Source organism: Panthera uncia, chromosome A2 (genome assembly GCF_023721935.1).
Source record: "Panthera uncia isolate 11264 chromosome A2, Puncia_PCG_1.0, whole genome shotgun sequence".
NCBI classification, from domain to species: Eukaryota; Metazoa; Chordata; class Mammalia; order Carnivora; family Felidae; genus Panthera; species Panthera uncia.
This window is the reverse complement of record NC_064816.1, coordinates 113,383,983-113,406,726: the sequence shown is the minus strand read 5'-3', so window position 1 is coordinate 113,406,726 and position 22,744 is coordinate 113,383,983. Positions and strand designations below refer to the sequence as shown.

Genomic DNA, 22,744 nt, shown 5'->3' with positions numbered 1-22,744 from the left:
CCCCACCCCGTGGCTCTGAAGTTCAGGTCTCTAGTCAAAATCACCATGTTACTATTATTTAAAACAAATAAATAAAAAGGCACCTCTCCTCTCCCATCAATATCTATTTCCCTTGCTTCATAATTTTTTTTTTCATAGCATTTAGCACCAGCCACATAGTAGACCCTTAGTAGCTACTTGTGGAATAGACGAATTCCTAGACACAACATCTGAAGACTCTGGTAGGGACCCGCTTCCAACTGGTGAGCTGCTATTGTCTTGCTCTTTCCTGCAATTATGTGCTGATTCCTACCTAAATTTGGGGAAGGAAGAAAAAGGTGATGGGTCATCATTCTTTTAATGGCTCTCCTGCCAAAGCAAGGTTTCTTTTCCTTTCCTTTCCTTTCTTTTCTTAAGGTTTGTTTATTTATTTTGAGGGAGAGTTAAGCCTGAAGATAAACAAATTCAAAATTCTGGGTTCCTGAGGCAGCTTACTTTGTTTACAAATTTGCTGTTTGGGCTTAGGAGCTTCTAAATTCTAAATTGCATGACCTGTTTTAGAGCCATGAAGCGAGGTCCTTTTCATTAATCTGTAGTATGTGAGTTAATACAACATGTATAGATACATGTGGACTTGGAAACAGAGGAATATGTTGTCTAAAGTTATACAAACAAAACAGAGGGAACAGGTAGCTAATACAGGCCTGGGTGAAGCCGATAAAGAAACCAAGCAGACTTTAGTCTGGAAAGGCTTTTGGGGGGCGGGGGGTGGGGAGTACTTAAGAGCGGTAATGGCCTGCCTAAAAACTCCGGAAGAGAAAAACTGAAGGTAGAGAAGTTCTGTATGACCACTGTTCACGTTACAAGAAGCAGAAAAAAATCCTTTAATGATGAATAACTCATTAAATGAGTTAAACAGAAGAATCAGAGTCCATTTGAATATAAACAAGTAAATGAGGGGAAAAGGAAATCTCTTACAGTAGAATGCAATTAAAATCATCAAGGGATGCTAAAACTAGGGAGTAAAAGTTTGACAAGAAACAAGGTAGTTTAATAGTCTCAAGTATCACTTCACAGATAACTTAATTACAAAGAGAAAAATAACACAACAGGAGACACATGGCCAACACCACCTAAGCCTAATGGTAGATTCCAGCATCACAAAATGGAAATAAACTGACATCATGTGCCTTCTGATACGATATGGAGAAGTATAAATGACCACTTCTGTGATATTCCTGCCAAAAACTCATAATCTCAACATAGTCACGAGGAAATATCAAATAAAAATTGGGGCCATTTTACAAAATAACTGTCTGATGCGCTTCCAAAATCTAGAGTTTAAGAAATCCAAGACAGGAACTTTTCCAGATGGAAGGTGCCTAAGAGACTTGGCAACTGAATACAATGTGTGACCCTGGGTTAGATGCTGATCCAGGAGGAAAAAGTATTATATAGGACATTTCTGTGATCATAGATAAAATGTGAATATGGACAGATTAGACAACGGTCTTAGATTTAGGTTCATTTCGTAATTTTGATAATTTTGATAAATATACACTTTAAGTATTTGGGTACCGAGGGACAAAACAGCTTCAACTCACTCTTAAATGTCTCACGACCAAAAGAATTCTGTAGAGATAGCTAGCAATAATTATAAAACAGGGAAGTCATGGGGCAAAATGCAAACAACAGGTAAACCCGAGTAAAGGATATATGCTATTCTTGTGACTTTTTTTAAAGTTTGAGATTCTACCTCACTAAAGAGTGACCCTAAAAATCCATACATGGCAGAGTCACTTTGGTCAATGCAACAGCAAAGGGTTGACCCAGAAGTATTCTTCCATTAAATTTTCTGCTAGTCTGTTATTTTCTTCCTGAAGTGTACAATAGCTGTATCAATTGCTTTATTATTTTCCCCTCATCCTTTCCACTATTTAGACTCATATTTTCATCTTCTTGCCTAATTGCTTTGGGTATGCTTCCGGTATGCTTAATAATAACGGTGACCCTTGATTCCAGGAAAGCACTCAGTGCGTCTCCTCTGGATACTCTTTACTAACTACGGCACTATTTCATTTGCCGCCAGATGTAGGTTTCCACACACGAAGCGATTCTGCAACACAGCGGGCGTCCTCCCATTTTAACTCAATTCTGATGCTACCTAACCGAGGAGAGCGCCAGATGCCACAGGTTGAGCGCTTGCTCTCACAAGCCTGCCCATGCCCCTTCCTTTGGATGTCCAGTGCCAGTCCAGGTTGTCACCTGTGTGTGCTTCGGAACCACCCACGACCCCCTCCTCGGGGTCACAGATTAATTCGCTGGAGTGGCTCACAGATCTCAGGAAAAAAAAATTGTACTTACGAGGTTCCCATTTCATTATAAAAGAATACAACTCAGGAACCACCAGGGGCACCAGGGGCGAGGTATGCGGGAAGGGGCAAGGAGGTTCCACCCCCAGGGCGTGCCACTCTTCCACATCCTCACCAACTTGGAAGGTCTCTGAACGCCACACCTCGGGGCTTCTCTTAATGGGGGCTTCTCTTAATGGCGGCTTCACTTGGCAGGCACGACTGATTAAATCATTGACCGCTGGTCACAACTGAGCTGCCAGATGGCAGCTTCCCCAGAGGTCTGAGAGGTAAGGGGGGTGGTGGCCTTGGCACCCCACCCCTGGGGACTTTACAAAGGCCACCTCATTGACATAAATCGAGAGTGGTTGCAAGGGGCTTGTTGTAAATAACAAGACTTTCCTTTTACCTTTACGGCTCTAGAACTATTTTGCTCTAGAACTATTTTACTCTAGAACTATTTTAAGAACTGAGGGCCAAAGACCAAATATTATAGCAAAAGATGCTCCCACTGCTCTTAACTTTTAGGAAACCAAGAGTTTGGGGAGCCCTGGGCTAGAAAGGGGGATGAGGATCAAATACACATTTGAACCAGACCATCATACCTGACGTTCTCATCCTGCTCATGACTTTAATAGGAATGCCTTTTTTTTTTTAAAGTAGGCTTCATGGCCAGCATGGATCCCGACGCGGGGCTTGAACTCACAACCCTGAGATCAAGACGTGAGCTGAGATCACGAGTCAGACACTTAACCGACTGAGCCACCCAGGCACCTCTAATGGGAATACTTTTAATGATTCACCACCAGCAAGGATAACACATGGACTTTTATTCGAGATTCGGCGATCAGTTTTTAGTCATTCGTTCAATCAATACATACTAGATGCTGGGGGATGCAAGAGTGAAAAATTCAGACTGCCCCTTCAGAGTTCACATTCAAAGGCAGGGAGCCGAAAATACAAGTGAACTAACAAAATAACTGCAAACGACGGCAAGTGAAAGAGGAAAGAGGAGACCCCCTTTAGTGTGTGGCCAGGGAAGGGCTCTCAGGGGAGGTGGTATTTGAGCCGAGATCTAAAGAGACAGAAAGAGGAATACATCAAAGGCAACGGCAGCGGGTAACATCCCAAGAGCGCGCTCACGTGCCTGTTACCATAACGTGTTTCATTAGCTTCTAAATGATGGATATTCACTTGTTTCCAACATTTCCTCCTAACAAACAATATTAAAACGTCCTCATCCATACTTCTTTGCAGACGTGTGCAAGCGCAACAAATTCCTGGAACCTCTGCTAGGTCAATGGAGATGCACATTTTTTATTTGACAGATTCTACCCAACTGCCCTTCAGAAATGTTTGTGGTAATTCAAATCCCTGCCAACAATGGATAAAAGTGCCAACTTGATAGATGAAAACTGGTATCTCATTGTAATTTTACTTGGTCTTATCGAGTGAGGTTGAGAGCCTTTGTGTTTCCTTTTCTGCGAACTGTTTATGGCCTTTGCCCATTTTGCCATCAGGGTGTTGGTCTTTTTCCTATTGATCATTAATGGCATAGGGTTGTTTTTACTCCCCCGCCTCCCATCCAGTCTCTGCAGAAGTGCAAGAGCAGAAGTGGGGACACAGACCAGTGGGGAGGCTACTACAATAATTTAAGGGACAGTAGATGACAATATGGAAGAAGGTGGTGGTAAGAAAGAGAAAATCCATGCTATATTGTAGAGAGAGAATATGCAGGGCTTGTTGATGGACTGGAAATGGGAGATCAAGAAAAGAGAAGAATTAAGAATGACCCCTAGGGGCGCTTGGGCGGCTCAGTCAGCCGGTTAAGCATCTGACTTCTGCTCAGGTCATGATCTCAAGGTTTGTAAGTTGGAGCATCGCATCAGGCTCACTGCGGGGCTCGCTGTGAAACCGCTTCAGATCCCTTTCTCTCTGTGCCTCCCCTGCTCATGTGCACTCTCTCACTCTCAGAAATAAAAACATTAAAAAAAAAAAATGACTCCTAGATTTCTGGCTTGAATAACTTGGTGGGCAGTTATGGAGAGAACAGAGGAAAGACAGTGAGTGAGTTGTTTAATTTGGACATGTTAAATTTGAGACGTGAAAAGTCAGGCAGAAATGCCTTATTACACTGGTGAGATGAGAATCCGGAATTTACAGCAAAGGTGTGAACTGGAGGTATAAACTGGGAACACCTCAACAATGGCAGCAGCGACAAAACCCTACGGGAACCAGCAAGATTCCAGCAAGAGAGGACAAAGCAAGGGGAAGGGGCTCAGCACTGGGTCCTGAGGAACTGCAACATCCCGTGGTCAGGCAGAGGAGCCGGCAAAGACGCTGAGGAGGACAGAAAGCGAGATGCAGGGCAGCCAAAGGAGATCAATGCCTCAGAATCCGAGAGCGTTTCAAGAAGAATGGAGTGGTTGATGGTGTTGAGTGCTCCTTAGGGGTTGCACATGGTAAAGACAGAAAAGTAGTAGTAATTTTAGCAATAAGAAAGTTGGCGGCGGCCTGAAAACAATCAACTTAGGGGGTGCCTGGGTGGCTCAGTCGGTTAAGCATCAGACTCTTAATTTTGGCTCAGGTCATGATCTCACGGTTCGTGAGTTCAAGCCCTGAGTCGGGCTCTGTGTTGACAGCACAGAGCCTGCTTGAGATTCTCTCTCTCTCCCTCCCTCTCTCTCTCTCAATAAATAAACTTTAAAAAAAAAAAATCAATTTAGGGTCAAAGCCAGTGATACCGTATAGAAGAATAAATGGGAACTGACAAATTAGAAACAGCATCCAGACAATTCTTCAGGAATGTTGGCTATGAAGTGAGTGGAGAAATGGACAGAGCAGTGTTTTGTTCGGTTTTAGAGACGACAGAAACCACAGTACCTTTGTAAGGGAATGGTTCAGGAGACAGAGTAACGGTAAAGCAAGGTCCCACAGAAGGCAACAGAGGACAAATTGCAAAGTACAAGTGGTGCGGCTGATTCAGAAAGAGGTGAAATTAGAGCTTTTATTTCAAGATCAGGAGGAAGTAGATGGAAGAACGTATTTGAGGATTTAGTGGTGGGAAGGTCTATCCTTATTTCTGAAGGTATTTTTTAAAAAGTAGAAATGGATATTGAGGATTAAAGGGATTTAAAGGTCAACCGATTTTTGACAAAGCAGGAAAGAATATCCAATGGAAAAAGACAGTCTCTTCAGCAAGTGGTGCTGGGAAAACTGGACAGCGACATGCAGAAGAATGAACCTGGACCCCTTTCTTACACCATACACAAAAATAAACTCAAAATGGATGAAAGTTCTCAATGTAAGACAGGAAGCCATCAAAATCCTCGAGGAGAAAGCAGGCAAAAACCTCTTTGATCTTGGCCACAGCAACTTCTTACTCAACACGTCTCCGGAGGCAAGGGAAACCAAAGCAAAAATGAACTACTGGGACCTCATCAAAATAAAAAGTTTCTGCACAGTGAAGGAAACAATCAGCAAAACTAAAAGGCAACCGACAGAATGGGAGAAGATATTTGCAAATGACCTATCAGATAAAGGGTTAGTATCCAAAATCTATAAAGAACTCATCAAACTCAACACCCAAAAAACAAATAATCCAGTGAAGAAATGGGCAAAAGACGTGAACAGACACCTCTCCAAAGAAGACATCCAGACGGCCAACCGACAAATAAAAAAATGCTCAACGTCACTCACCATCAGGGAAATACAAATCAAAACCACAATGAGATACCACCTCACACCTGTCAGAATGGCTAACATTAACAATTCAGGCAACGACAGATGTTAGTGAGGACGTGGAGAAAGAGGATCTCTTTTGCACTGCTGGTGGGAATGCAAGCTGGCACAGCCACTCTGGGAAACAGTATGGAGGCTGCTCAAAACATTAAAAATAGAACTACCTTATGACCCAGCAATTGCACTACTAGGTATTTATCCAAGGGATACAGGGATGCTGTTTCAAAGGGGCACATGCACCCCCATGTTTATAGCAGCACTATCAACAATAGCCAAAGTATAGAAAGAGCCCAAATGCCCATCGATGGATGAATGGATAAAGAAGATGTGGTGTGTGTGTGTGTGTGTATACACACACACACACACACACACACACACACACACACACACACACAATGGAGTATTACTCAGCAATCAAAAAGAATGATATCTTGCCATTTGCAACTATGTGGATGGAACTGGAGGGTATTATGCTAAGTGAAATTAGTCGGAGAAAGACCAATATCATATGACTTCACTCATGAGGACTTTAAGCGACAAAACAGATGAACAGAAGGGAAGGGAAACAAAAATAATATAAAAACAGGGAGGGGGACAAAACAGAAGAGACTCTTAAATATGGAGAACAAACTGAGGGTTACTGGAGGGGGTGTGGGAGGGGGGATGGGCTAAATGGGTAAGGGGCACTGAGGAATCTACTCCTGAAACCATTGTTGCACTAGATGCTAACTTGGATGTAAGTTAAAAAATAAATAATTAATAAAAAAATAAAATAAAATGAAATAAAAGGATTTAAAAATTATGCCCAGAAATTATTGGACACTCTTTCCTCCAAGAGGTAAAGCTTAATTCCCCTCAGCTTGTGTGGGGGCTGGACCTAGTGAATTGCTTCGAACAAGCAAGGTGGAAGGGATGATTATGGCACTGGCTTCTTCCTTGCTCTCTATCACTTGCTCTGGTGAAAGCCATCACGCGAGCTGGAAGATCAAGCTCTCTATGGCGAGGAACTGAGGCTTCTCGCCACAGCCATGACTGATCCATCTCGGAAGGGTATTCTACAGCTTCAGTCAAGCCTTCACATAAATACAACCCAACTAACACCTCGATTAAGGCTTCATGACACCCTGAATGCGAACCAGCCAGCCAAGGGGCCCAAGAATTTCTAACCCATAGACACCATGGGATAATAAATATTTGTTGTGTTAAGCCATTAAACTTGGGACAATTTGTTAATGCAACAATGGATAAGTAACATAAACATTTAAAAAATGCTTTTTGCATCCACATTTCTTGTATCTCTTGCTAATATTTTACTTAATACTCTGCATGAACATGCGTAAGAGTAATTCTTAGATTTCTTTGAAGTATTTTTTTAGGTCTTGGTATCACTGTTGTTTGTGCTGGTTCTGAAAAAAGAGATTTGGGAAGCTTTATGTAATAGAATTCCCTATTGGAAAGTTTGAAAGAATTCTTGAAATCTACCCACACCAGTTAATATTTTTTAACTTTTTTTAAACTTTATTTATTTTGAGAGGGAGAGAGAGAGGAAGAAAGAGAATCCCAAGTAGGGGTGCACCCCTGTATTTTTTAACTTTTTAAATAAATCGTGCCAATGATGTTTTCAACTTCTTTCATGGGGTATGCCAAACAACCCTCCCAAAAGGGCTGATTTACATCATCATCGGTGGTATTTGAACATATCCACTTTCTTAATGCTTTGCTCATTAAAAGGTGGCTGAGTCGGTTAAGCGTCAGATTCTTGATTTCAGCTCAGGTCATGATCTCGTGGTTCATGAGAGGGAGCCCCACGTCGGGCTCTGAACTCACGGCACAGAGCCTGCCTGGGATTCTCTCTTCCTCTCTCTCTTTCTCTCTCTCTCTCCTCCTCCCCTGCTCGCGTTCTTGCTTTCTCTCTCTCCCAAAATAAATAAACGTTAAAAACATATTTTGCTAATTAAAAGGTCAAAAACGCAGCTCCTTAGCAGCAATGATCTTGGGGCTCTCAATGTACCCACGAAGCAGGTGGTGACGCGAAGACAGTGGAGGCGGGGCTCTAGATTCAAATTGGGGGCGGAATCTATGTGTGAGAGGATTTGCAAATACTCCTAAGGATGGAGGCGTTTGGAGCTAGCCAGGGGAGCCAAGGGAGGAAAGTCAAGGTCGGAGCAGGAATTTGAGCTGTGCTGCCTGCAGGTACTGTCTCTCCTCCTCTCTGGCCACATCGAGGGAGGCGGGAGAGGCAGGCGGTGAGACGTGGAGGGCTTGCTTCACTTCAGTGCTGAGTACCACCTAGTCTCTGGAGAGGGCCCTTTCCAGTTCTGCCTCTCCGAGGGTCTATCCGTAAGTGGACAGACAATTTAGCACCCAAACCAGTCCATTTTTGAAAGGGTAGGAGGGTGCTATTAACAAGCTGGACAACAGGCACAAAGACTGTCCCAAATGGTCACCCTCTCTGTGAGGATGACAGAGGACGACAGAGGAGACTGCTAACTATCAAGAATCTTGATGGCAAATAGGATTCCAAAGACCCAGGGAAGAGACACACTTGAACCCGCACAGCCTCGGGCACTCAGTATTTTCTTAGCTGCTCCTTCACTTACACATTCAAGTGCCAGCTGCTGCGAGCTATTAGAAAGTGAACAGAAACGTGCTATGAGAAGTGACGAATGAGAAGAATCTTCCCTGGGTCAGTGTGTAACCCAGTTGTGTAACCCAGGCTGACCAGGGAGAGTATAAAGGCCTGGCCAACTGTGACGAGCCGTGTCAGCCCGGAAGCTGCTAGTTTCCTGAGGCTGCACCAAGCTTGACTTCTGCCCCGTCGCTTTCTTGTCCCCCTTCCCTAGTTGTAGCGCCCACAGTCACTCCCTTGTAATCACCCTGCACACTAAACTTGGGTCTCAGAGTCCCCTCCCCAGAGAACCCAATTTGTGACAGCACAGTTAGCAATTTTCTCTTGGCAGGAAGAAAGGGGAGGCCAGATCTCTAGACAGGGATGGGTAGAGGATGTGATATGACATTTCTATTTAGAAAGTAAAAAACGCCTATGGCACTTGAAATATAATTTGCACAGCCTGCAAGGCACCTCAAAAGCCCAAAGGAGGGCTCAGATCCAAAAATGGCCGAGTAAAAAGGCTCATCCTACTCCTATCAGCTGTGTGACCTTGGGCCACTATGACCCTCAGTTTCCTTGTCTGTGAAGTGGAAGGATATTTTCTAACACACATTTTAAGGGATTCGTTGAGAAAAAGCACTTTGTACATTAAGATGTTATACTAATTACGACTCCTTTCTACCGCTTTTTCATTCTCAAGAGTTGCAATTACTAACTGCTGGCAACTCCATCAGAATGTCAAGAGAAAGCCATACCTGACCCTGGTACCAGTAATTATCATCTTGGCTCTCTTCTCTTCCTGTTTTTCTCAACTCAGTGACATGGGGCTGAGACACAGAGCATATGTGTTTTACGAGTACTGTTGTATACACTGGAGATTTATGGTCCATGCTCTTAATTTAAAGAGTGGGTAAGTCAAACCCATCATTAAGTTACTTTTTATTTGTGTGTAGGTGATTTTTACTCTTGTGGGGCTGGGACTCAATTAAGGAAAAAAAAAAAAAGTCTCCACACTTGCCATAGGAAGCCACCGTAATCTTGTGAGCTGGAGCACTTCAACACTTCTACAAGTCCAATGACTTGGACTGAACCGGCACCTGCTAGAAACGTTCTCTCCACCACAGTCCTCTGCTAGGAGGGGACTTGTCTCTTCCTCCCTATGGATCCACAACCTTATGACTTTGGGCCCCTAAGCTAAAACTCAAGTCTTTCTGTCTCTAAAACGCCATGGCTTCTGGGCTTTCTCTTATGACACTTATCTTATTCTATCTAAAAATTATAATTCTTTGGGTCTTTTCTTTCCTGATGGGCTGTAAACTTACAACACCTGTCCTCCAGCTGTAATTCACCTGTGCCACCAATGTTTCTTTTTTTTTTTAATGTTTATTTTTGAGAGAGAGAGAGACACTGTGTGCGAACGGGGGAGGGGCAGAGAGAGAGGGAGACACAGAATCTAAAGCAGGCTCCAGGCTCTGAGCTGTCTGCACAGAGCCGGATGTGGGGCTCAAACCCACTAACTGCGAGATCATGACCATGGCCAAAGTCGGACGCTTAACCGACTGAGCAACACAGACGCGCCACCCCGCCCCCGCCAACAATGTTAAGGTGCAGAGTCTTGCAAATTTTCTGAGGCAGTGGAGGTAATGGGAAGGGGAAGAGAGGAGCAAAGCTGGGCTTTTCTCTTCTTGCTAAATCCCTGAAGTTCCTGATAACTGGCACCATGATTTCCAAGCCTGTACTTATTATAATGTATTGGGACCTCAATACTGTGATGCAGAGCTTGACCCTGAAAAAAGTCTTTGTGAACAGTCCCAGCTGGCTTAGCTGGGCCTTTCATTTATGCTTCTGGAGGAGGAACGACTGAGACCTGCTTTGACCTTTAGGGCTGGATGGACCTTCAAAGACAAAGAACAGTGTGCTGCCTACGAGAAGGATGACATCAGAGGGAGAGGGGTGAAGGCCAAAGAATTCTGAGGCCTGTCTCTATGCTGGAGGCAAGCTGGAGTCATCAGGTCTAGAGAGAAACGAGGAGCCAGATAAAGAGAGGCTGTGTTCTATTTGGCCTGGGTGGTTTTTAATAGCAGTTTATAATAATTATAGCTCACATTTATTGAGCACTCGCTGTGGGCCAGGCACCACATATGTGATCTCATTTAAGTTGCTCAGAGGTAGGTACTCTTGTTATCTCCTGTTACAGAGGAGGAAGCTGAGGCCCAGAGAGGTTAAGCAACTTGCCTGAAGTCACACAGCTTTTAAGTGACAGAACCAGGATTTGGCTGCAGGCATTTGTCCTTCATGGCCGGATCTTAGCCACTGCACGAGTTCTTGTTTGTCCCTCCAGATCTGTGTGTGCCCACAGAAGCTGTCCCCTGCTAACTCTGGGCAGGCTGGCTTCCAGCTGGGTTCAACAGTGGGATGGCAGAAGCAGGAAGTCTGGACAGCGAACAAAGGAAAGGCCAGAGCACTTCTCCGCTTTGATCGTCGATGACGGCCCCCTCCTCATTCAGCTTCGGAAACTTTCAACCCTTCCCCTTTGGAAGTCTCTGGGTCCTCTAACATCCCCATCTGTTCCCATAAGAAATCATTCATTAAGTCCCTTCCTCTGAGCCACCTAGGGTAGATTGTGCTTCCTGCCAGAGCCCCGGCCGCAACACCACTGCCCACGCTGGCGTCCACTTGCTTCGCTCCGCGCCACGCAGATGAGAGCAGCAGCCGTGGGGAGGGCTGACTCCAGACCAGGAAGCGATGTTCTGTCTGTCTATCACCTTCCCGTGCAAATACGGCCGGCTGGCTACAATGCGAGGTGTGGGAGGTGTGGATCTCGTCTGGTTCGTGAGTCCAACAAACCAACTGTGGAAAAACTACTCGTGAGACGTTTGGGGGAGCCTGAATACCGACTGGAAATTTGGTGATTATTGAAGAATTACAGTTGATTTTTTTAGGTGTGCTAATGGTGATGCACCGGTGATGTTTAGAAGGGTCCTTATATTTTAGGGATATATGCGGAAATATTTACAGAAGGTTTTCTGAGTCAGCGAAGGTAGTGGGAAAGAGTCAGACAGGAACAAAGATGGGCTGTTTCTCTTCTCTTGAGAAGTCTCTGCAGGGAACTGGCCGGGGAATCATAAGAAATGAAGTCTGGGGGTAGGGTGGGGGCTGTAATAGACAAAACAAGACCGGCCATGAACTGTAACTGTTAAAGCCAGATAACAGAGACAGGAAGTCCCATTACCCTGGGTCCTGGTAGCCATTCTCTCTCCACGTGTAATATATGCTTGAAATTTTCCCATAATAACACAAGATAGAAGCTAAACTCATTTCTGAAGCCCCTGGACATGGCAGGGAGGCAGCTAAGCAGCTGGCAGGAATGCTCCCCAAGGCTGAAACGAAGTTATTTGATGTGACTGCCCACTAGAAGTCAGGTGTAAAAATAACAGTGTTTCTAAATAGGAGCCTCCACACTTATGACACAGGGTATGAGCTCCAGCACACAGGCTCTGATTTTAAAAGGAGCTGTTTCCCATACAAGCAGCCCCTCTGTGCAGGCTGAGGGGCTGGGGGGAGTGGTGAGGTAGGCAGTAGGAATTCATTTAGAGGCGCCTGGGTACTCAGTCGGCTGAGCGTCTGACTCCTGATTTTGGCTCAGGTCATGATCTCACGTGGTTTGTGGGTTTGAGCCCCGCATCGGGCTCTGTGCTGGCAGAGCGGAGCCTGCTTGGGATTCTTTCTTTTCTTTTTTCTTTTCTTTTCTTTTCTTTTCTTTTCTTTTCTTTTCTTTTCTTTCTCTCTCTCTCTCTCTCCCTCTGCCTCCCCCACCCCCCTCAATAAATAAACAAACATTAGAAAAAAAATTCATTTACGATTCATTTATTTAATGAATAAATAAATGATTACCCCAGCAGGCAAGACAGGCCAAGTGGGCCTCAAAATGCATAATGTGTTTGTATTTCTTTACTGTTGAAAATTTCAAACACATAAAATAAGCAGAAAACAGAACATAGTAATGTACCCTTCATCCATTTCAGCCACTATCAGCACTCTGTCATTCTTCTCTCATCAGTATCTCCATCCCTCCATGCAAAACTATTCTAGCACAGTATTTAGGTAGGATTTACATAGGCAGGAATGCATAAACCTTAGCTGTACAATTTCGATAAATGGAGGCACCCACTTAACTCACATCTTAACTGCAACACAGAACGTTTTCACCTGCCCAGAAAGTTCTCTCCTGTTCTGGTATTTCTACCTTGGCTTTGTCTGCTTTAGAACTTAAGCACAAGCTTTCAACGGCATTCATGCATGAGCTATATTTGACCCTTGAACAACACAGCCTTCAACTGCGCACGTCCACTGATACGTGGAGTTTTTAACAGCATTGTACCGTAAACAGTTTTTTTTTCTCTTCCCCATGATTTTCTTAACATTTTGCTCCAGCTTCTTTTACTGTAAGAATACAGAATGTCATGAACATAACTTACAGACTATGTCGTCAACTCTTCATGTTATCAGTAGCCCATCAGCAGTTCAGTTTGGGGGGAGTCAAAAGTTACACATGGCATTTCGCCTGTGTGTGGCATCAGAACCCTGAACCTGATTGCTCAAGGGTCAACTGTAGTTCTGCATTCATTATTAGTTTTTTGCCAAGCTAGTCCCCCACCCTTCATCAAGGAACTAGAGAGATCTGGCTTCAGCTTTAAAACACCAGGCACGTCTTCCATTTGGGAGTGGGGGGGGGGGCGGAGGGGGGATATTGGGAGGCCATGGGAAAGAAACCTAAGAATCATCGGGAGGTCCCATAAACTGGAGATTCCCAGGCCCCACTTGAGAAGCTCTAATTCAGCCCATCAGGGGTGGGCCCCCAAATCTACATTTTAACAAGCAACTTAGTAAATGATGCAGTCACTGGATGACCCTGGGAGAAACTCCACTCTAAAGAAAGTCTAAGAGGGGAGCCTGGGTGGCTCAGTCGGTTAAGCATCTGACTTCGGCTCAGGTCATGATCTTGCGGTCTGTGAGTTCGAGCCCCGCGTCAGGCTCTGTGCTGACCGCTCAGAGCCTGGAGCCTGTTTCAGATTCTGTGTCTCCCTCTCTCTGACCCTCCCCCGTTCATACTGTCTCTCCCTGTCTCAAAAATAAATAAATGTTAAAAAAAAATAAAAAAATTTAAAAAATAAAGAAAGGCTAAGAAAAGTGTGCCGGGTTGGCTTAGTTGGTAGAGCACGTGACTCTTAATCTCAGGGTTGTGAGTCCAAGCCTCACATGGAGCATGGAGCCTACCTGAAAACAAACAAAAGTTATTCCTTTATTTATTTATTTTTAAATGTTTATATATTTATTTTTGAGAGAGAGAGAGAGAGAGAGTGAGGGGCAGAGAGAAAAGGGGAGAGAGAATCCCAAGCAGGCTTCATGCTGTCAGCACAGAGCCCAGTGCAGGGCTTGATCTCACGAACCATGAGATCCTGACCTGAGCCGAAACCAAGAGTCAGACGCTTAACCAACTGAGCCACCCAGACACACTCAAAAGTTCTTCCTTTGGATGAGCCTTCACGTTCAGGGTCTGGCTCCTCCACAATTTCCAGGCCTCCCTTACATAACAGCTCTTCAAATATCTGAGTTGCCTATCATGTTCCTCCCTCAGTCTGATCTTCTCAGCATGGCACATCCCCAATCCATTCAGCCATTTCCAGCAAAGCAGGTCCCAGCATGTCCTAGCAGTCTGATACTTTCCTCCAGAGGACAGGGGTTTCCTGGAGATCGGACCCCCAGCTCAGGGGCGATAAGAGCAAATCTTCTGCTAGACATCTATTAGCATACCAGGAACTATACTAGCCTTTTAACATACAGTGTTCTTTAACCATCATAAGAACTCTCCCCAAAAGACGTTAATATTCCCCTTCTACAATCTGGGAACTAAGGCTCACAGAAGTTGCCCAGGAAGAGCCAGAGCTGGAACGGTGTGATGGTTAGTTTCAGGTGTCAAAGTGGCTATACTCTTGTACTCAGTTATGCAATTATACACTAACCGAGGTGGTGCTGTCAGGATATTTTGTACTTGTGGTTACAGCTACAGTCAACCAAGTGACTTTAAGTAAAAGATTACCTTGCTAATGAGTGAGACTCATCCAACCAGCTGAAGGACCTTAAGAGCAAACCTGAGGTTTCACTGAGGCAGAAGACATTCTGCCTCGAGCCTGCAGCATCAGTGCCTGCCCCGAGTGTCCAGCTACCCCAGAGTTGGGACTTGCCAGCCTCCACAACTGCATCAGCCAATTGAAACAAATCTCTAAAACAGATATATAGGGGCACCTGGGCAGCTCAGTCGGTTAAGCGTCTGACTCTTGATTTCAGCTCAGGTCGTAATCTCACGGCTCATGGGTTCAAGTCCCGCATGGGGCTCTGTGCTGACAGTGTGGAGCCTGCTTGGGATTCTCTCTTTCTCTCTGCCCCTCCCCTCCTCAAAATAAATCAATGAACATAAAAAAAAAAATAAACTAGATGTATACACATGTATACATGTATTTATCATACTGGTTCTGTTCTCCGAAGAACCCTGATGCCAATGGGAAGCCAGTTCTATCCAACCTCAAAAGGCCATGCCTTGCCTCTACGTCACTGTCCATACTCTGCCAACCACTATCTGCAACTCAACCCAAACCAACCCAGGTGTGTGTCTGAGCCTCAGCCAGCTTCTGCTGCCCAGAGGTGTACTGGAATATTAACACAGATCCTTAACAACTAGATTTTGAGAATAAGCTACTCATATCAAAAAAACTGCCGTAGATGGGGGAAGCGTGTTTCCCCCAAGTTTGAAGTTTTGTAGTGTGTGGGAGGTATGGTTTACTCGGTGCTTAACAGTGGTGATTTGTTCTATTCCGGGCAAGGTCACTAACTTGCTATATCACTTTAGGCAATCCTAAATTTCACCACCTGATTAATGATCATGCCAACCTGAAAGTCGGCTTTCCATGGCCCCCATCCACTCAAACTGGCATTAAATGGTCAGACGGCCTATCAGGATTTCAGATCTGACCTACTTTCCAGCCGGGGCACTATCTAGCCTTGAATGACCCAAGACCCGTTCAAGCTCATGGCATTCTGGAAGTTCTGGCAAGGCAACGTGACGGATGGGTGAGGAGTGCTCAGCAGAGGTGGGCTGCACCGGCCTCTGCCCTTGACCCTGGCCTTGGTGCTACTTGCAGGTTCAAGTGAAGACTCAGTTTCCAAGCTCAAGACACTGCAGTCCCAAGGAGAGGATGCCAAGGCCCACCTATGAAACATTACACAGTGCAGCCGGGCTCAAAGGAAAGAACAGGAAATGCTTATCGCAGAGGTGATGATAGTTGAGAGGAGTCTGAGAATTTAGCAGTAAAAGACTTGGAAGGGATGAAAGGACACATTCTGGGCCAAGGTGACAGAGTGAGGTGCAGGAGAGCACGGGGCGGTCTGGGGAAAAGGAAGGGAGAAAGTTTTAGGTGGAAAGTAGGCCACAGGTAGAACCTAAGTGGGAGATGAGCTCAGCTTGGGCAGCTGGGGAGTTGGGTCATACTAGCCTAATGGGGTGCCTCAAATGACAAAAGATTGAATTGGTAGGTAGGTCATGAGCTGGTGGACGCTCCCCAGATGAAAGTAAAGAGATGACTGTGAGCTTTGGAAACCTGTGCCGGGCAAGAGAAGGAATAAGGAATAAATCGGGGCAGGGGTGTCACAGCCCCAGCTGAATTAACAGCAGTAGCAGATGTGACTGAGGGCTTACCGTGTACCAACCCTAATTTGTATGATCTCATTTAACCCTCACAACTCCCTAAAGCACTCCTACCATCCCACTTTATGGATAAGGGAACCAAGGAACAGAGAGGTTAAAAAGTGTGCCCCAGATCACACAACCTGTCAACAGTGAGCCGAGATCTACAGCTACCCCTGCCTCGGGTCTGACTCCAGCGTCAAGTAAACTTGACCACTGGCCCAGCCTGCCTCGGGAGTCCCAGCCCGGGCCCTGCGCTCTGATTTCTGAGCTGAGAAGCAGGGAAACGATACAAGGGACACTGCAGAGGGTGATATTTCTATAAACCGCATATTGAGGTGAAAAACTGACTGGAAGAAGTCTGAAGTAAGGTTCCTTGGGGTTGGCTGCACATGAAGCCAGCAAAAAACACCCCAGGTTTGCTCATGGGCTTACACCAAGTCCTGCAGCAAATGATCGTACACATAGACCAGCTGCTTCCAGAAACTGTTGCGGCCTACTTGCTCAACAAGCTGAACGCCCCAAGAGTTGCCAGGAAAAGGGAGATGGTGACTGCGTAATGGATTGAACCGTGTCCCTCAAAATTCCCGTGTTGAAGTCATAACCCTCAGTATCTAAGAGTGTGCCCTTGTTTGGAAATGGGGTCAATGCAGATGCAATCAGTTGAGTCGGGTGGGCCCCGATCCTGTACGACCAGTGTCCTTACAAAAGGGGAAGTTTGGCTACAGGTGTGCACACAGGGAGAGTGTCTTGTGAAGATGAAGGCAGAGATTGGGGCGACACAGTAGAAACCAAGAGTCACCAAATATGGTCAGCAAACCACCAGAAGTTAGCAGAGAGGCCTGGAACAGACTCTCCCTCTCAGCCTCATAATGAACCAGGCCTTGACCTCCAACTTTTCACCTCCAGAACTGGGAGACAAATTTCCGCTGTGCAGGCCACCCAGTTGGTGGCACTTTGTTAGAGCCGCCCTGGGACACTGATACAGTGACCCTATGCCATCTTCTCCTGTGTAAGACCATAGGTGAATGTTCACTGCGTCCTTAAGCAAAGAGCCTCCTCTGAAACTTGGTTACACTACGATGTATGAAGGTATAAGACTATTTTTGTATCATGGGCGTGAGTTAAAAACAAGCAAGTGTTTGAGATTTCATCTATCTCCAACTGCCCAGGCACCAGTGACTGATTAACTTTGCTTTTGAAATGAAAAACCAATTTTACTGTAACAATTAAGGAGCTTCTTTCTCTTCCTTTACGCTTAGATTCTTCCTGTGACCCAAAGAAACCCAGTCTAACCCACGAGGTCCTGCTGGACCCCTCACCCAGCACAGGGTCCCTCTCCTGGGGGCTTGAAACCATTATCGAGATGACCACAAGCCTCTCAGCTTCAAAGGGGAGACAGCTCTCTGAAATGCTGACGGCTGGCTATAGGCCAACATATGCTCACACATTCAATTCTGCAAAAACTGTTCAATTCTTTGTTTAACCTGTGCGTTACTTTGAAAACACGTGCATCATCGGTCATGAGTGAATGGCTGTGGTTATGAAGGGAAGCAGGTCTACCCTGGGGAATTCCGGGTTCTGTTTTCAGATGATGATTGGCCCCGCTAAGAAGTGAAACCAAAGCAGTATTTCTTCTGATACTTGGAAAATCCCCCTACTCCGAAACAGTTTTGCATATGTACAAAAATTATGGAAAATTATACCGTTAAGACCAGAATCTCCTACAGCTCAAATAAGCCACTGAAATTATCTATTTAAAGACAAACGAAACTGGGCACCTGGGTAGCTCAGTTGGTTAAGCATCCAACTCTTGATTTTGGCTCAAGTCACGATCTAACGGTTCGTGAGTTCAAGCCCCACATCGGGCTCTATGCACTGACCGAGGGAAGCCTGCTTGGTATTCTTTTTCCCTGTCTCTCTCAAAAATAAATAAACTTTAAAAAACAATAAAAACAAACAAAACAAACCTACGCTGTTCCTGTAGGACAAAACACTCTCTCTTGTCGAAGTTAACAGTAGCCACCTTGCAAGAGCAGGGGAGGGGCAGAGAGAGGACAGAGGATCTAAAGCGGGTTCCACGCTGACAGCAGTGAGCCCAATGTGGGGCTCGATCTCATGGACCAGAAATCATGACCCGAGCCAAAGTTGGACGCTCAACCAACTGAGCCAACCAGGCACCCCCACACTTCTAAGCCAACTACACGGAATGAACTGATTCTCACAATCCTGTGTGGTGGGCACCTTTATCACTCCCATTGCGCAGGTGAGGAAAATGAAGCACAGGCAGGCAAGGAAACTGGCCCAAGGTCACAGAGCTGTAAGTGGTAGAGGGCTGGGATTCAAAACCAGGCAGTTTGGCTGCAAGACACCACACCCAACCCCCTAACAAGCAAACAACCAGCTCAGACTTACAAACAGGACAAAAGGAAACAAAGTGAGTGGGGACTGGTTAAGTAGCGTGGGTTGAGAACCGAGGCAGAAAGAAGAGAACAGCAATTATATTCCAAGCACGGGGCTGGCACTTCACACATGCTGTTCCCATTTAATTCGCACAAACCTTGAAGTCAGTGTTACTCTCCCACTTGAGAGGTGAAACACTGAGGCTTGGAATGATTAAAGGAACCTGTATGAGGGCACATTAGTAAGTGATATCCCTAAACCCAGGTTTGCAGATTGCAAAAACCCGCGCTGTTTTCCCAGCCCATTTTCTGCAGAGTCATGGTTTCAAATTGTAACCTCAGTATTACGGATTATTGCTTTTAAAAGCCAACCCGGGAGGCGCCTGGGTGGCTCAGTCGGTTGGGCGTCCGACTTCGGCTCAGGTCGTAATCTCACGGTCTGTGAGTTCGAGCCCCGCGTCGGGCTCTGTGCTGACAGCTCAGGGCCTGGAGCCTGTTTCAGATTCTGTGTCTCCCTCTCTCTGACCCTCCCCCGTTCATGCTCTGTCTCTGTCTCAAAAATAAATAAACGTTAAAAAAAAAAATTAAAAAAAAAAAAAAAAAAGCCAACCCGGGGCTGCCCGGGTGGCTCAGCTAGTTAAGCATTGACTCTTGATTGCAGTTCAGGTCACGATCTCGAGGTGCATGGGATAGAGCCCTGCACTGGGCTCTGCGCGGACAGTGAGGAGCCTGCTTGGGATTCTCTCTCTCCCTCTCTCTTTCTGCCCTCCCGGGCTTGCGCTCTCTCTCAAAATAAATAAATAAACATTGGGAAAAAAAAAAGAGTCAATCCAGCACTGGAGAGTGGTGGTGCTGAGGTCAGGAGTGGGAGTCATCACCCCCATCCCAGCTGCATGCTGGTTCAGAGAACCTGGGTACAGACACAAGTGCTTAATTAAAGTGCTAGCTTGGGGGGTGCCCGAGTGGCTCAGTCGGTTAAGCATCCGACTTCGGCTGAGGTCATGATCTTGCGGTCCGTGAGTTTGAGCCCCGCCTCAGGCTCTGTGCTGACAGCTCAGAGCCCGGAGCCTGTTTCAGATTCTGTGTCTCCCTCTCTCTCTGACCCTCCCCCGTTCAAGCTCTCCCCCTCTCTCTGTCCCCAAAATAAACGTTAAAAAAAATGTTTAAAAAAAAATAAAGTGCTAGCCTGGGAGTCAGGAAGCTCAGGTTCTAGTTGCACCTCTAGCACCAATTAACTGCGTGGCTTTACCGAAGTCCCCTAACATCGCTGGTCCTCTATTTTCTTTTAGTACAAATTGTTTAGAAGGATGCCCGGCCTGCCTACCTCACAAGATTGCTTTAAAAAAAAAAAAAAAAAGGTATTGCCAAACACATACAAACTTACAACCAAACTTCCTTATATTTTCTTTGTTTTTGCGAATCAAGGTGAATTGGCTGTGAAAATGTAGGGTGTTCAGCACCTGATCATCACCAGGATGCATATCACCGGGGCACCCCAGCAGCTGCCGCGGTCCAGCCGTGCTAGCTGAGGAAGGCAACACCAGGAGAACGGCCCCGTAGGAACTTCATTCTCCCCGCTAGGAAAGCTGGGCTCAAGGCCTCCATGCAGGTGCGGCCAAGCCTTGGCCCCCAGAGCTTCCCCGAATGCAGGTTTGCAGAGACTAAATAAGGTAATGCTGGGAAGGGGAGGGAACAGCTTCACCTCTCCCCAGGTCCGGGTTTGCTTTGCAAGGCGGGTGACATTAAGCTGGGGGGGGGAGGGGGAGGGTGCCATCTGCTACAGCATGGAGCATTGGGTTTCTCTCCCCACCCCCACTCCCCTGCTGCAGAATCCGGGAAAGGTTGCAGTGCCCCAGGCACCACCCCTTAGGAGGCAGAAGATTCAGGTGAAGGCCGAGACTGGATGAGTGAGTGGGAAGAGCCTTCCACTTTTTGTTTTCGACAGGAGCCCACCCAGACTCGCACTAACCCCCATCCCATTAGTTCCGGCCTCAGGAAGAGGAAGGGATCGGATCTGCATAACAGTGAATCACAAGCACTTCAGCACAATGACCCCTCCAGGAGAGGGTGGAGAAGCTCGTCTGGCAACTGCCTACACAAACGGGGCAATTCTGAAGAGCAGCAAACAAACCTGTCTACCCCAGTTCCCATTGTGCATGAGATTGTGCTCCACAAAAACAACGTCCAAGGAACACCTGTTGATCGATACCAAACGTTAACACTCAGACTTGGGCCAAGAGACAATTAAAAAGGTCACTGTGAAGGAACTTTGGGCAAGATGGTTTTGTGAAAATTGGAATTAAGTGTCCTTAGACTCCAGCAGCTAGTGGGAGCACCACATAGATACTTCCATCAGTCCATCTCGGCGAGCTCTGTTTCAAAAGGAAGTTAACCCAAGGGATTTGAACCCGTAAGCCAAAGGGCACTTAAGTCACTAGGTGACCGTCAGGGCACATGCTTGCTTTATGCTAATTAAAAGTTACATAGGTTCCAGGAGGGAGGAGGGTTTCTAGGAGCCAGGGATGGTTAGGTCAGCGGACCGTCCACCAACTGGCCTCAGACTCAACACTGACCATGGCTCTTTAATCCAGGCAAGCAGCAAAACGAACTGCAACTGGGTTAAAATCCGGGAAGGGGCCATCACGTTAGGCGGGAGAGTGAGTTCTTAAAGAGAAACGTGTCCTCCTGGTGGCCAAGGCCACTTTTGGATTCCCCGGTTCGGACACATGTTCCGGAAAAACACATCTCAGTGTGCACGACGTACTGAACAAAAACCGTAGGCGAGAAAATCACCAGTTACCCTTCCCTCCACTGCCCCGAACTAGCCTTGACAGCCATCAAACACAGGAAAAAGGTACCCCCTACGGACAAACGGATGATTTCACCCACTTCTTTCTCAAACACCCAAAAGCCACAGCGACAGCACTAACAGCTTTTGTTTGGATTCACAAAAAAAGGGAGGCGAGAGTGATCCCGAAACTGCAACCACCCAGGGACTGAGGGTGGAAGAAGGGCGGGTGTGCTCCCTCCCGGGTCCGTCACAACACTCCAGGGCTCCTGGCCAGCTCCCCCAGCACCGTGCTCGAGTCCCAGCTCTCCGGTTACCTGGCTCGCTGCGGCGTCCAGCACTTGAGCCGTCGGTTCTGCAGGTGCCTTCTCCTCTTCCCCAGCGTCCAAGGGGCTACTCGCAGCCGCTCGGGGGTCCCCGCCATCCCCCGGCGCAGCCTGGCTACTGTCGTCCACGCTGGCGCCGACTCCCCCGGCGGAGGAGGCGGCGGCGGCGGCGGCGCCGAGCAGTCCGTGGGCTCCGTCGGCGTCCCCTGCCGCCACGCTGTGCACCAGCCACGCATCCACTCGGGTGCGGGGGATGAAGGGGACCCCCAGCGCGCGCACCTCCCGGAGCAGCCGGCCTGCGGACTCCGCCGCGGGGTCCGGCTCGCGGCCTTTGGGGTGAAACTGGTCCGCGCGCCCCCACACTCCCGAGGCCGGGAAGGGGCTGAGTGCATAGGCAGAGCTCGTCGGGCCGCTGGCTAGCAGCAGCTCATCCCAGAGCCGGGTGGGCGGCGGGAGCAGCAGGTAGAGGTCCAGGTCAAGGTCCAGGTGGAGCCCCGCCAAGCTCAGCAGGATGGTGAGGTGCAGGAGGCCGCCGCCGTCCGACCACCACGGCTTCAGGTACTTCATCTCCCGCCGCGCGCCCCGGGACGCCCCTGCTGGCGCCCGCGGGTCCCTGCGCTGCTGCGGCCGCCGCTTTGGCACGTGCGGGCCCGGCGCTCTGCGGGCACCTGCCCGGAAGAGACCGAGAAGCGAAACAATGGACCCGGGCGCGCAGGGGCCGTCGCGGGCTCCGGGACCGGTCACAAAGACGCTCCCTCGGCAGCCGGCGCTGTGCCAGGGGCTCAGGAGAGGCGGAAGAGGAGCC

At 47.2% G+C, this 22,744-nt stretch overlaps 1 protein-coding gene across 1 annotated transcript in view; it reads right to left on the bottom strand.

The window, feature by feature from the left end:
• The window catches only part of NFE2L3 (NFE2 like bZIP transcription factor 3), a 30,478-nt gene extending 7,945 nt beyond the window's left edge, over positions 1-22,533 (bottom strand). The window contains exon 1 of the mRNA XM_049641615.1: positions 21,931-22,533. Within this exon, the coding sequence (XP_049497572.1) occupies positions 21,931-22,506 (576 nt within the window). The 5' untranslated portion in view covers positions 22,507-22,533. The remainder of the gene's footprint in view (positions 1-21,930) is intronic.
• Between the last annotated feature and the right edge of the window lie 211 nt (positions 22,534-22,744).